Source organism: Macrobrachium nipponense, chromosome 13 (assembly GCF_015104395.2).
Source record: "Macrobrachium nipponense isolate FS-2020 chromosome 13, ASM1510439v2, whole genome shotgun sequence".
Classification (NCBI taxonomy): Eukaryota; Metazoa; Arthropoda; class Malacostraca; order Decapoda; family Palaemonidae; genus Macrobrachium; species Macrobrachium nipponense.
Window position 1 is genome coordinate 82,199,988 of NC_087206.1, and position 15,029 is coordinate 82,215,016.

The window sequence follows — 15,029 nt, forward strand, 5'->3', positions numbered from 1 at the left end:
GTCACAAAAGCAAAAACAAATGAGATAACTACAACTGAATAGAAAGTAAGTTCCACAACACAGAAAAACCTTTGACAATTGTATGGTAGCAACACGACTTAAAAACCACTGCAAACAAATGAATACTGACTGTAACAGCTTTGGATCTAAGGATCTGCTCACATGTGCAATGGTGACTGCCATTACACCTTTATGAGCATTTATGGCGTTGGTACATATATTTCAATGACTTATGCGAGTTAATTACAATTGATGGGTTTTTGCGAGACTCGGTCACATAATCAGTATTGAAGTATAAAGACCATATCGTTCTCTATATAATTAATTTTCAAAGGTAACCAAATGTTCCATTAAAAATTACTCGTGATGCTCTATTATTTGTAAATAATCGTCCCTTTAGCAATGTAACTATTACCTCTGTGTCAAAGTTATAAAACAGTAAAATTTATGAAATATCTAAAATTTCTAATAATGCACAGTAATTATAAGCCAGTCTCTGGATGATATACCATGATTTGGAACATAATATTTTACAAATGTTTTGTTAATAATTCAAAGATTCTCCTTCCTCATGTATCTACGAAAATGAAGAGTTATGGATATCAATAAAGGAAAACTATAACTGGAACCAATTCCAAACTGAACTATGCCATATCATGCCCTACTGCATCATTACTCCTAATTCCACAGTACAACATCCCCAACCTGACTTTTTAATGCTTAAGGATACTAACAGGTTTGTTGAGCAAATTATTATTATTATTAATAGGGCTTAGTTTTTCAATGCCCCGTTTTATATCTTGTGGTGAAAGTAGATCAATATACAGGGATTAGAGTTCTTTTTATGTATCAATCACTAAAGAAAATCATACCTTTTCCTCAATTGAGAGTATACGGGGAACTATTAAGTACGCACCTTATTCTAGCACATACTACATATTCTTCATAAGAAAGTATGGGAAATAACACATTAGTATGACTACCAATAGAACATTCACAAACGCACAGGGTCAAATACAGGATAAACAGTGGCACCTGAAACATATAGCAACAAAAACGAGACAATAACTAGATAAAGAATTAAAAATTGTTTTCATATTGCTCAAATACAATACCAAGGCAATGGTACCAAGGAATGCCCACTGCAGCAGGCTACATATTTCCAAGTACTCCATGAGATTGGGCACACTGGCTGCAGCAATAGTGAACTTTATTCTCAAGATCTTAATTGGATGGAGAGAATGTTTTTCAGTTAAGAGACTAAAATCACCAAACCTGTCAAATGAAAACTGTATGGGGAGAGAAAAAAAAAAGCAACAGAAAGAAGTGCAAGTCATGCATATTACTTTGTAAAATTTTCTTCCATGGGTCAAGAGACTGGGAGGTCCTTGACTTCACAGATCGAAACTTGTGTTTTCCAGGAAGTTCCGGATCATCTTCATCCGAGTCGCCTGGCTTGGCAGCAATGGCCTCTGCCTCTCTGCCGTTAACAATTCTGATACCCAATTCATCCTGTAATGACAGAATAAAAGGGATGAAATACCAATAGAAGATATCAAAAGTAGACCAGTATACAGAAAAGAATTTCCTCTAATGCTTAGGAAATGTGTTTTGAAAATGTAAAGCTCACATGATATGTTACTTTTCTATCTACATAAGAGAAGAAGGAATAATAAAAGTTGTTTCCAATACTGGTTATCTACAAGAGGCTTTCAATAACAATCTCCAAGTGTCCATTATATAACCGGATCTGTGTTAAACAAACGCCACACAATAGCTGAAAGACAATCTTAAAATAAAAATACGCAATATATTCCTGCAAATAAGCAACTTTGAAAAAATAATACTGTACCATAAATGCAAAACCAAAACTAACGTAAAAAGCTTACGATAACTTCAATTCAAAATAAGCTTGAATCTTCTGCATTAATGCCCCTACTATCATGCCCACACCTCAAGTTCATTCTTGTATGGTTAACAATCTATGTATTAGGAATAATATACTTGATACTCTTAAGCCAGAAAATTTTACATATATTACAAGTTGTATACTGGAAATGCTAAGATGTAGTGGAATCTTAACAGAAAAATGTGATTCCAATATACAAGGACACACTACAGTAGTTAACATTTTCATCTCAAACTTGAGGTTTGGGAATCAATACATTACATCTAATGGAATGATTTTTACAAACATAAGAACATTTTCTACATAAAAATCCAAGAGTATATTTCTATAATATTTACCTTCTCATGGTTTTCATTGTTAGTCAATTTCACTTAACACTATTTAACACTATCCTCCCTGATTATTCACACTACTTACATCTTAAAATGCCTAGTAACTTATAATTCTGCATAAAACCATGGGATCCAACTATGAGCTTATAACATTAATAAGACAACAGCTCAGTGGTCATCCATAACACAAAATTAAATATGTTTATTGGTGGCGTGCAGGTGGAATATCCAACACATTTCTATTCTATCAATTCATTGCCTCTCACCTGTCTTCCTGAAAAAGAAATCTGGATTAAGTTGCCCTACCAATTCAGACATAGTTGGTCCTCCATTCTTGTCTTTTTCACGCAATTTTTCTTTCCCTTCCGCTAGTCTTTGCTTCTCCCTCTCTTCCCTCTTTTTCTCCTTTCTTTCTTTTTTCATTTCCTTCCGAAGCTTGTAGCTAAGGCTGGATTTCTTCTCTTGGAAAATGATACCATCATCAGCTGAAAAGTAATATTTCTTGATAAATTTCCAGTTTCTATATTTAAATATTTCTTCCATGAGGAAAACAACAATGCAATAAATATCTGGCTATCAACTCACTCACATTAACTCTCCATAACTGTGAATCAAGAAATATGTATACTATAAATATGATATTTTTTATAATAAAATGGGTTTTTATATATACTTATCAGGTACAAGCAGTCCCCGGTTATCGGTGGACTCTGTTAATGGCGATCCTGTTTTCTGGCTTATAGTGCCAAAAATAGAATCACAGCACCATAACATACCTAAAAGAGGCATCACTAACCGGATATGGGCGCCATAAATAAAGTGTTTTTCAATTAATGGCAGTTTTCGTTTACCAGAACCCTGCCATGAAGGAACCCCAGCTGGTAACTGGAGACTGTCTGCAATTACATAGCTATGAGTTTCTACTCTACAGCAGCTCAAAATTTGGAAACAAATTTTGGAATTTGTGGTAGTGCACTTTTGTTTTGGGTGTAGGCAACTAGTCCTGCCCACTCTTGGGAATGAATGGGTACAACAAAGCTGAAGAGCTCTATTTGTTAGTGCCCTACGTCCTTATATAAGGGGAGGTGGGAGAGCTCCCATTATGTAATTATACTTGGTAAGTACATATAAAAACTCATTTTCATACAATCAACTTACCTGTCAGATATATACATAGCTAAGACTCCGTCGTCCCCGACAGAAATTCAAATTTCGCGCCACTCGCTACAGGTAGGTCAGGTGATCTACCGGCCTGCCCTGGGCGGCAGGACTAGGAACCATTCCCGTTTTCTACTCATATATTTTCTGTCGCCGGTGGTATCAACATCGTTGCTGCCACCTCTTGACTGGAATTCGCTTTTCTAGACAATTGATCATCTTTTTGTGGACTTTTGGTGACGTACCTGGATCGTTGTTTTGGCATTCGCTACTGTGGACTGGATTTGGACTTGCTTTTGATTTTTCTTCAAGAATGTCTGATTCAAGTGGTTGTGTGAGAATGTGTGTGAATGTAGGCTGCAAGGTGAGGATACCGAAAGCTTCGGTTGATCCTCACACTGTATGTCGCAAATGTAGGGGTTTTGATTGTTCTATTTCTAACACCTGTCATGAGTGTGAGAGGTTGAATGTTGAGGAATGGAAGACTCTAACTTCTTACTTGAAGTTAGAAAGGGATAGAGTCAGAAGGGCTGCATCTAAGATTGCGGGTAGTAGTACAAGGCCTATTGAGCCTTTGGATAATTCTAACTCTTCTCTTAATTATGATTCTAATTCTGTATCAGGGCCCTCACTGGCTTTATTTCATTCAGATTCGGCCTCGGAAATTGCTGAGCTGAAAGCTACTCTTCACAGGATGAGATCCAAAATGGCTACCATGAAAGGTAAGGACTGTGAAAGTGATTATAGTGAAGTGAGTGTCCCCAGTGTTGTGGAGGGGGGTGGCGTCTGACCGTCTCTGCGACGCTCCCAGGCCTAGACCTCTTCCAAGCTCCCAGGCCCCAGAGGAGAAGGAAAGTCGAAAAAGCCGTACGGAGGTTGTGGAGAATTCCCCACGGTCAGGCGTCCCTTCAGCAGGCGCTGTATATAGACAGACTGCTCAGGATCGCTATCGGAAAGCGTCCTCAGAGAGTGCTTCTCTTCGTCCGCTTCTCCCTCTCCTAAACGAGGGTGGAAGGATTCGGACTTGTCCAGGCCCCTGAAAAGGCACTGGAGAGATCCTGTGTTGGATTCAAGCCCAGAACGCTTTTCGGAAGAAGCGCCTCCTTCATCAAGAAGGCGAAGAGGGTTTTGTCGTCCCATGATGTGGGCAAAACTCCTTCGAGGTCTCCCTCTCCCGTTCAAGAAAGACGCAGGAGAGGCTTCCAAGAGGATCATTTTGGCGGTGCAGGAACAGCTATCCGCCTTGGTAGGAGTCCTTTCGAAGGATCTCCTCGTAAGAAAGACGTGAGACTGCCGGTCAAGAAAGACCCGTCTTCCTTCTCCCGCCAGGAGTGAGGCTCCTGTGGGACGTGAGTCTTTGAGATTGACTCGGATAGAGACTCTTTGGACGATTTTGATTCGCCAGACAAGCGCGTCGCGCCAGTCAAGCGCGAGGCGTCCTACAGACGAGAAGCGTCTTCTAGGATTAGAGCGTCAGACAAGCGAGAAACGCTTTACAGGCGCGAGGATATTCCCAGATGGGATACGTCTGCCAGACCAGCAGCTTCAGCCGAGCGCGAGGTACAACAACCGGCGTGAGGATTCAGCCAAGCGCGAGGCGCCAGACAAGCATCTGACATACAAGGATGTGGCACCAGAAAGGCGCGAGACTCCAACCAGGCGCGAAGCGTCAGTCAGGCGCGAGAGCTTTGAGAGGCGCGAGGCGCCGACAGGCAGAGGCGATGGAGGCCAGCCAAGCGCGAGGAGTGCCAGCGCCGGAGGCCAGCCAAGCGCGAGGAGTCAGCCAGGAGGGCGTCAGCCAGGCGCGAGACGACAGGGCGAGGCGCCAGCCAGGCGCGAGGCGCCAGCCAAGCGCGAAGAGAAGCCAGCCAAGTACGAAGAGCCAAACAGGCATAGGAGCTCTTTACAACTCTCTTAGCCCCTCTCCTATTAGGAGTTTGTCTCCCGTAGAGAGTTTTTGGACAGGAAGACCGGAAGGGGAAGTGGCCTCTCCTTCTGATCCGATTTTAGAAAAGAGGACTCAGAGGACGAGACTCACGGCAAAGAAGGGCTGTCAACTACAAAGTTTTGACAGCTCTCTCCTCCAGGAATACGGAGATGCATTGATCCTGCCGCTCCTCCTTCGCCTCGTTCACTTTTTTCATGCGCTAAGACGCCGAAATCGTCGGCTTTCTTGAAGATGAGACCGACGATTTCTATGAAGAGAGCTCTTCAATCGCTGGATAGCTGGATGCTAACCAAGAAAGAGCTAGTAAGGACAGTGTTTTGCATGCCTCCCGCTAAAATGACAATTTGTCCAAAATTGCATTTTTCCTAACTATACAAACCTGAGGTCCTTTTACAATAGGAAGGTACTAGCGGCAGCTGGATAGGTCGTAAGCTTTCGAACAAGGGGTTCGGTAGTTAACTGCTTGTCCGACAGGCGCGCGCGCGACTGGGAGGTAAACAACTCACTTTTGCTTTGCTTTTGGCCCAAGCAAAAACTGCAGAGTGAGGGGGTGGCATGAGGTGGGACTATGTGTAAAAGGACCTCAGGTTTGTATAGTTAGGAAAAATGCAATTTTGGACAAATTGTCATTTGTTCCGACACGGCATACAAACCTTCGGTCCTTTTACAATAGGAAGACTCACTTCTTGGTGGGAGGAATCTGAGTCTTTTGTGAACAGACTGGTGTTCGCCCAACCTTGGAATGCCTCCCTGGTCGTAAGAGCGAGGGAGGGATCCAAGCCCTCTATCCGATTGATCGGGGTGTGCACCGCAGGATCAATGGTCAGACCTCTGGACCAAGTACTAAGAGAGAGGCAAGCGTATCTCTTCGTACCAGCAAACAAGAACAAGTTCCTATTTGCAAGAGGCAACATAAAGTTATGGTTTGTCTCTTGTTGGCATCCACTTCCCCCCCTTGTAGGAGGAAGTGGTGGATATTCACTCCCATCCCTAGTGAAAGGGATAGGATGGGGCTCCATCGAGTAGCTCACCTGCATCTCGTCCTTATCCAGCAAGGTGATGACCGTATCCCCTCTACCACAGGTAGGGGAGAGAAAAAAGATAGAAGAGAGCCAGTCCACTCTCATCACTTATCTATTCTTACAGTCACACCAGGACTCGATGCTGTTCAGCCTGCGAGGGTCTGGGTTAGCTACACAACGTGTTGAGCAGCCACCACGGGTCCCAAGGAAAACGATCCAAGGACCTGTGGGCAATATCCAAAAGGTAGAAGGAGGTGCCATGGTCTGGTTGTCCACCACCCCTGCCTTCAGTACCTGCGGCCACGGAGAAGAATTCTTGTGTAACTCGAGGGAGTGTACTTCTAGGTCATCTTGGTGCTGACGAAGAGTCTTCAACACTCAGCCTGGATGTCGAGTTTCTTCAGAAAGCGCGGTCGCGCTTTCACAGGACAAAGCAGCATCTCCTTCGCATCGAAGGCGGTGAAGTCCATTAGGGAGGGGATTGTGAAGGACTCTAACCGATCGTCAGAACCGAAGGGTTCTGAGTCTTCGCTACGAATTCGGTACGAAATCGAGCGTCACGAATCCCCATCCCCTGGATGCTGACTTCGCAGGAAAAGTCATGCAATTACCTCAGAGGAAAAGAAGGGAATGGTCGTATGACCTATCCTCTTCTCGACTTCGGTGATGTCCTGTACCCATACTGGTCTATCCGTCTGCAGCGAAGTTGTTCTTCTCGGTATGGATAGGACACCGACACTCAATGGTGGGTGTCGATGGTATGGGTACTGTGACAAGCCGTTAGGACGAAGAAAAGACTGTTATGGAACAACCGAACTAAGTCCCACAGCGAAGTTCGTAACAGACTTGGGCGCTCTGACAGCTGCCGACTGACTGCGTTCGGTAGGAGGCAAGTTGTCCAAGCACCCCGAGCAAGTCACGTGACCTTCGCCTTAAAAGGGTTATGCCAAGAGACTAAACAAATAATTTGTTTCGTCACCGATGCCAGAAGGCAAGGTGATGACTCTCTTAAGGCATGTGCCCAACAGGCGAAAGTCAATTGCCTTCTAGAGACCGAGGTCCTTGATGGCAAGATATCTCAATAGTATAGTTGATTCTCGGCAAAGGAGAAACACACTATGTGTCGTGAAGACGAAGGTGTACAGAAAATGCAACCTACGTCTTCACAGCTGAACCGAGAGAAGGATTCTCAAGATTCTGAACCTGTGCTACAAAGACTGAGAACGCTAACCGCATTCATTGCTGTCCGGTGAGGATCGTAGTTGCAATAAAAGCGGAGCGCTTTTCAGTAATGAAGACAGGGAAATACTGCCTGAAGAACTGCTTCTCATGGGCTGAACATTTGGAAGTAGAGCTGTCGGAGAGTAGGCGATGTCTTCTGACATATCTGTTAATTCGGGGCGAGCAATGAATAATTGCACACCTACGAATACGAGATGAAGACAAACTCAGATGTCTGCAAAAATCATTCGCATTATCGCGGTGCGATGCAGCGGTGACTAGTACAGACTTCTGTTACCGTGCGGTAAACAGAAAGATGAAAGAGTCCAAGAGATATCTCTGTTGAAAATTCTCGCAATGTCGAAGGCGATGAAATCGAGCGTCACAGCAGTAGATGGTCCTTCATTATTGCGAGAAGCCCCGTTAATCAGAGACCTAAGTCCATGATTGTTGGGCAGAGATACGGTTCGGTAGTCAATCAAACCAGGGGAGAGAGAGACGTACCGACCGTTCATCTCCGAGACTGAGCCGCTATCAGGCAGTTCAATACGCAGTAGCTCGGTCGTGACTCGTCATCCTGAGTTGCCAGGTAATCCATTATTCCACGAAGGAATGCGTTCGGCTAGAACCATCGAGCATAAAGAATACGCTCGAGCAATTATATTTAACCGAAACGGATTTCGGTAAATACAAAAGCTGATTTGGGTGTCATGACAATACCAAGTATCTAAAATCGAAACTGATAACTGCTGGGAGGTTGCAAGGCAACCCCGAGTTTGCAGTTCAATTAAGATACAATTCGTCTCGGTCACAAACGTAGAGTTAACTACGGTATGCGCCTATACCCCCGGACAATTCAACTGTTAAAAGAATCATGTCGCGAGGGTAATATACGTCGTATATTTGTAGGTTCTGTACCACGACCTCCATCCTAAATTCTTTTCCCCTCGAGGAATGAGAATAAGGATTGGAGATCGACCGCCTTCGTTCTCTAGTCAAGAGAGTGAAGGAGAAGTCTTTCCCAAAGGAAAGCTTCAATGGTGAACAGAATACCGAAGACGATAGATCAAGCCAACTGGAAGTTCCCGTCCGTTCTTCTCTATTCCAGGTTTAATCGCCTACTGTGAGATACTCTTCTTTCCGCAGCAGTCTTCTTCCAAATGCTAGAAATTACAGGAATTCGAGCATAAGCGAGGTTCCCGATTATCGTGTAACAATTATCGGGGATTCTCGCTCACTTTGGACCGTGGTCTCGCCTAAGTGTTTGGAGATCGTAAAAAACTCGAACACTCTGAGTGCGCTAGAAATTCCGTTAGAATTCTAAGCACTCTGCGAAACCCCCCACCGAATTTGTCAAACGATATCGGCTGGTGGTCCTCTCGATTCCCGTAGAAATCGAGAAAGGGGCAGGATCCCTCCTCAATGACCGGGGGCTTATGTCAGGTAGGACCCGAAGGTCCCCGGTGTTTAGCGCAGCCCTAACGTGGGATCTTACAGAGAAATCTCTGTAGGATCCCTCCCCTTTCCCTCGTAGCCGTAAGGAGAGAGGGAATGGGGGAGGAATTGGATACTGGCTCGCCTTCCCAGCGGAACTAGCAGTTGGAGAAGAAAAGGAGCAGCCATCGCCTTACGGCGATGGCCTCTCAGAGCCTGGGAAAACGTATCGTCAGGAGAAAACGTTTTCCCGAGGAGGGTTACGAACTCATACTGTAGGTAAGTGTCTGCCGCCACTGTGAACGTCGTCTGGGTGGGGCTGATCGACACCTGACAGGAGAGAGCCGATACTGTCCGCCGACTCATTCCAGTCCTCGTCGAGGTCGAAACCTCAGGAGGACCGAAGGGTATTCAAATACGGTGTCCGAAAGACACGTAGAAACGCCTCTGTCGCAGTAAAGGAGGTGAAGTAGCTTGTTCGACCGGCCAGAACTGAGAGAGCCTTCTTGTCCGGAGACGAGAGACTACCTGGTTCAACACAGTCGGCAAGCTCCGATCGCGGCAGACCCACCGTCGATTTGGGTTCCCTCTCGCCCCAAAACGACTCAGAGCCGAGACGTGGCTCTGCTGGTGGGAGCGGCGATCCTTCCCCGAGGTCGTTGTGCTGACGAATCAGCGCCATAACCTCGGCAAAGTTCCTCTGGATCTCGAAGTCACAGCATCTTGCAGAGTGGGACCGTTAAGCCCTTCGAACAAGAGCATATTCCGAGAACCTTCCTCCTAAGAAGGGGGAAAAAGCGACAGCCCCTCTCGGTCTTCTCCATCCACTTGCGCATATGTCCTGGGCCGGTCCAAGAACGTGCCTGGCACGTAGGGCGTCGTGGTGGGATCATGAGGGGCGCACCCCTCACGATCACTCCTCAATACCTCGCTCCTCCCGGTGTAACCCGAGGAGGTTGAGGTACGGGAGAGGGCAGACCTGACGCTCCCTCCTCGCTCGCTGGCAGAACCAGCAGGCTTGGAGGGCTGCAGGCGATCGTCAACCCGCGGTGGCGATCGAGCTGCAGGCCTGGTCGAACCGTCTCGCTGTGGAGAACGGCTGGACTGAGCACAGCGGCCCCCGATCTCGAGTGTCAGAAGAGTGGTGCTGGTTGCCGTACCCGATCGCTCTCTGTGAGAGCGGGACGGTCAGGCGACCTGCAGGCTCCACTGTCACAGTGAGACCGGTGCTTGTCCTCACGGCACGTCACGTCGCTGGTTCCAGCCGTGGCTGGTACGGCGAACGGAAGGGAGGACCTCTTCCCAGCCTCAGCCCGTGGCCGGTCTGGACCGTCACGTCCCCGGGTAGCCAGCTGGTCGCCGCGAGAGAGCGAGAGCTGGTCTGGTGAGTCGCGTGAGCGGCTGTCACCAGTCTTCCGCCCGTGCCGTGAACCTGACGCTGAGCGAGCTCCGAGGTCTGGTTTCCTGGCTGCACGGTCGCTGGTAGGCGACCGTACACTCGGTACCTCCCGCGAACGAGAGGCCGGACGGACCCTGATGCAGTGGCAGAACCACTGACACCAGGGCGAGAAGTACTGGTGTTAGCCGGTACTCCTCTGGTCCCCGTAGTCTTCCTCCTTGCGGAAGAAGAGACGGGCCCCGCTCCCGAAGGAGCAGGAGGACCAGCGGAAGGAACCCTCCCGTCCCACCGAGGTGAGACGGGTCCCGAGAAGCTCCCGAGGGAGACTTCTTAGGAGGGAGGAGGCAACCTTCTTCCTCGGCTGTGAAGCCTTAGAAGTCGAAGGGGAAGAGGCGGCAGCCGACGACGATGAAGAAGATGAAGACGACGACGACGACACCTTCCTCCTCTTCTTCGTCAGCTTCCTCAGGACAGACGTAAGATCTGCCATCCAGGGCGGAGCCGGGGTGGCTGCTGTAGCCGAAGCCACAGGGCCGGACGCACCTGTACAGACAGACCATAGTCTGGTAGTACCACCACGAACAGGGACGACGTCAGCAGGTATGGGCATCTCAGGAACAGCAGGCACAGCCAGCACAGCATCGGTAGGGACAAGCCAGCGCAGCAACGGCAGGGCACAGCCAGCGCAGCAACGGCAGGACAGCCAGGCGCAGGAAGTGGAGCAGCAGCCAGCAACATCCTGGTACCGGTGGCAGGTCCAGGGGCGAGCTCTAGGGCAGCGGAAGTGTGGTCGCTGCAGCGCGGCAACCACGAGCGGTGGCGGCACGCTCTCTCGGTACGGCGAACGGCACTTCACAGCGGCTGTAGGCAAGACTGTTACCACGTGAGGCGAGTACACCAGGTGAGGAGGGACGTCGTCACCTGGAGCGTGGTCACCACTCCATGGGTGACCGCAGTAGGCCCAGACATAGAACCGCAGCCCCTGGACACTAGCACGCCCTGCAAATGGAAGGACGCCCATACCTCACCAAGGTCCACCCTCGTGGCAGTAGCACCTGCGGAAATAACAGTAGTAGCGATTAGTGGGGGGGAAGTCCCCTCGCGCGGGGGGGTGAGCCCTCTCCGAACGAGTGGAAGACCCCGAATACAATTGTACATCGGGCACCGAGCGCCCTCCCCCGCGCTCGACGGATCGGGCGAGGAGAAGAACGCCGATAACCTCCCCCCCCCCCCCCCAAGGGGAAGGGCCATCTGTGGGAGCTGAGCGGGGGGGGGGGGGGGGGGGGGGTTTCTCGTTCCCCACTCCCGCACAGCACCCATGTACCCAACAATAATATAAGAGCCCAAGAGCAATCGTGCCCTCGGCCCGAATGCAAGGGCATAAGGATCAATTCCCTGACTGAGCGGAACTTGAACCAAATAAATATTGATGCAATCAATAATAAAAGGAATAAAATGAAAAAGAATCTTGCATTACGATTCACTTCACAATGAATAAGGGCTCGGATCGAGCGCATTTGCGCCCTCGGTACCGAGCGCAAGGGTAAAAGGATCCATTCCCGATTATGAATGGAAACCTTGATCCATAATGAATTGATGCAATCAAAATATATATGAAAATGAAAAAGAATACTACTGCGCTTGCGATTTCACTTCATACAAATAAAAAGGGGAAGGATCAATTCCCGGGAAATAGCGGAAACATTGATCCAAGTAAACAATGCAATCTCAATAAAATATGAAAATGAAAAAGAACTGCACTGCGATTTCACTTCATTCAAAAAAATAAAAAGGGGAAAGGATCAATTTCCGGGTAAGCTCGGAAACTGATCCAAAAAGAGTATTGCTACAATCAAAATAAATATATGAAAATGATATTGTTATTTACAATAAGTTTTGTACATACTTACCTGGCAGACATATACTTAGCTTACGTCTCTGACGTCACGACAGAATTCAAAACTCGCGGCTAACGCGACAGGTAGGTCAGGTGATCTACCTTACCCGCCGCTGGGAGGCGGGTGTAAGAACCATCATACCTTTCTTGCCAGATTTTTTCTCTCTTATACCTGTCTCCTGAGGGGAGGCTGGGCGGGCCATCAATCGTATATGTCTGCCAGTAAGTATGTACAAAACTTTATTGTAAAATAACAATATCATTTTTGTACATGAACTTTCCTGTCAGACATATACTTAGCTGATTGACACCCTTGGTGGAGGTACAAGACAGAAAAATAACAAAGAAAAGGTAAACAACACCTGTTGTAGGATAAACATAACCTTGGTTCTTACCTGTTTAGGCTAAAGACTTCATAGATACTGTCTATTAGTCTGCATAGCCATAAGAGCTACAGCGAGGGCGTGACCTACAGCTGAAAAGACTCTTTGGGTCTACTAACGGGACTTGATATCCGCTTACTTAGTAGAATCCAAGTCGGATCATGTCAATGGGGGGTTCGCCCTCTTCTATGACAGAACCTGTCCACTACCAACGCAGGGAGCTTCAAACCAAATCCGATCACCTAACCAAACTAACGTTATTAGCATTACGAACGAAAAAAGATGCCTACCTGCATCATTTTCATACACCATATGAACTCAATTACCAAAAAAACAAGGGAAAAAACTACTAAGGATATGTTCCAGCTCCCTGCCCAGCACCGAATCCGCCGATACGTACGGGCCTAACGCGAAGCATCGTCATACGTAATACTGACGTCTTTTAGGTAGTGGTTGGCGAATACTGAATTACATCTCCAGAATGTAGTTTCATCAGATTCTGAAGAGACATATTCTTCTTAAAGGCCAAGGAAGTGGCAATTGCTCACTTCATGAGCCTTGACTTTTAGGAGCTTGAAATGTTCTTCATTACAAGATCTATGTGCTTCTTTCACAACACTTCTAATGAAGAAAGACAGCGCATTTTTCGACAATGGTCTGCTGGGGTCCTTTACAGAGCACCATAGTCTGTCTTCAATGCCCTTAAGGGTTTTCTTCTTCTGAAGGTAGATATTTTAAACTCCTAACAGGGCAAAGAGTTCTTTCAGGTTCTTCCCCTACTAGGGCAGATAAACCACGAACCTCAAAAGTTCCTTGGCCAAGGATTGAGGGTTCTCATTTTTTGCTAAAAACGAAGGAAGGAAGGACAAACCACGGAATCTCCTTTGAAACCTACCCTTCCTTCTAGGGCATGAATCTCACTAACCCTTTTAGCAGATGCTAAGCCATGAGAAAGAGCGCTTTCCTCGTGAGATCTTTGAAGGAGGCTAAATGTGGTGGTTCAAACCTAGCGGACCTCAGGAAACGAAGAACCACATCCAGATTCCAACTTGGAACTTCGTTCGAAGTTTTCTTGGAAGATTCAAAAGATCTTAAAAGATCATGAAGATCTTTGTTATTCGAAAGATCTAAATTCCTATGTCTGAACACCGAGCCAGCATGCTACGGTATCCTTTGATATAGATACTGCCAAACCGCATTTTTCTCTGAGGAAAACTAGGAAATCTGCTATCTGAGTCACAGAGGTACTGGAAGAGGAAAACTTCTGGTTCCTGCACCAACGGCGAAAGACGTCCCACTTCGACTGTAGACTTTAAGGGTCGAAGGTCTTCTAGCTGAGGCGATAGCCTTAGCAGCTTTTGTTGAAAACCCCTTCGCTCTGACAAGACTTTTGACAGTCGAAAGCCAGTCAGATTGAGAGCGGGGAGGTTTCTGTGATACCTGTCGAAGTGGGGTTGTTTGAGCAAATCTTGTCTTTGTGGAAGTGCTCTTGGAAGTCCACAACCATTCCAGTACCTCTGTGAACCAATCTTGGGCGGGCCAGAACGGAGCTACTAGCGTCATTCTTGTCCTCTCCGAGATAGCAAATTTCTTGAGGGTTTGTCCTATTACTTTGAAGGGGGGAAAGGCGTAGACGTCTAGCCCTGTCCAATCTAGGAGAAACGCATCCACTGATACTGCTCCTGGGTCTGAGATCGGGGAGCAGTAAAGTTCGATTCTTGCGTTGCTTTGCTGTTGCAAAGAGATCGATGTGAGGTCTGCCCCATCTTCTCCACAGGTCTTGGCATACTTCTGAGTGGAGGGTCCACTCGGAAGGCAGGAGTTGATTCTTCCTGCTCAGGTAGATCGGCCCTGACGTTCCTTTCTCCCTGTACGAATCTGGTGAGAAGACTGATCTTCCTTGTTTGAGACCACAGCAGAAGATCCCTTGCTGTTTCGTACAGGGAGAAGGAGTGCGTCCCCCCCTGTTTTAATGTACGCCAAGGCTGTTGTGTTGTCCGAATTGACCTGCACTACTGCATTTCGGACGTGGAGTTTCGAAGGCTTTCAATGCCATCCAGGACTGCCATCAACTCTTTCTTGTTGATGTGCCAGGACACCTGATCCCCCTTCCAGGTGCCTGACACTTCTCTTGTCCCGAGTGTCGCTCCCCAACCTGCCTCCGATGCGTCGGAAAACAACACATGGCTGGGTTCGGCATGTAGAGAGACATTCCTTCCACAAATCGAAGTGGGTTGTTCCACCACCGAAGGTCTCTCTTGATTTCCTTGAGATCTTGAAGGAGACTCCAGATCTAGGAGAGAGCCTCCAGTTCTGGTATAGGAAG

The 15,029-nt window shown here is 47.2% G+C and overlaps 1 protein-coding gene across 2 annotated transcripts in view; it reads right to left on the reverse strand.

Annotated features, from left to right (window-relative positions):
* LOC135225894 (PAX3- and PAX7-binding protein 1-like) overlaps positions 1–15,029 on the reverse strand; it is a 152,922-nt gene that overhangs the window by 96,133 nt on the left and 41,760 nt on the right. For both annotated transcript variants that reach the window (XM_064265474.1, XM_064265475.1), the window contains exons 2-3: positions 2,548–2,726; positions 1,347–1,512 (exon numbers count right to left, since the gene is read on the reverse strand). In XM_064265474.1, coding sequence (XP_064121544.1) covers positions 1,347–1,512; positions 2,548–2,726 — 345 coding nt within the window. The remainder of the gene's footprint in view (positions 1–1,346; positions 1,513–2,547; positions 2,727–15,029) is intronic.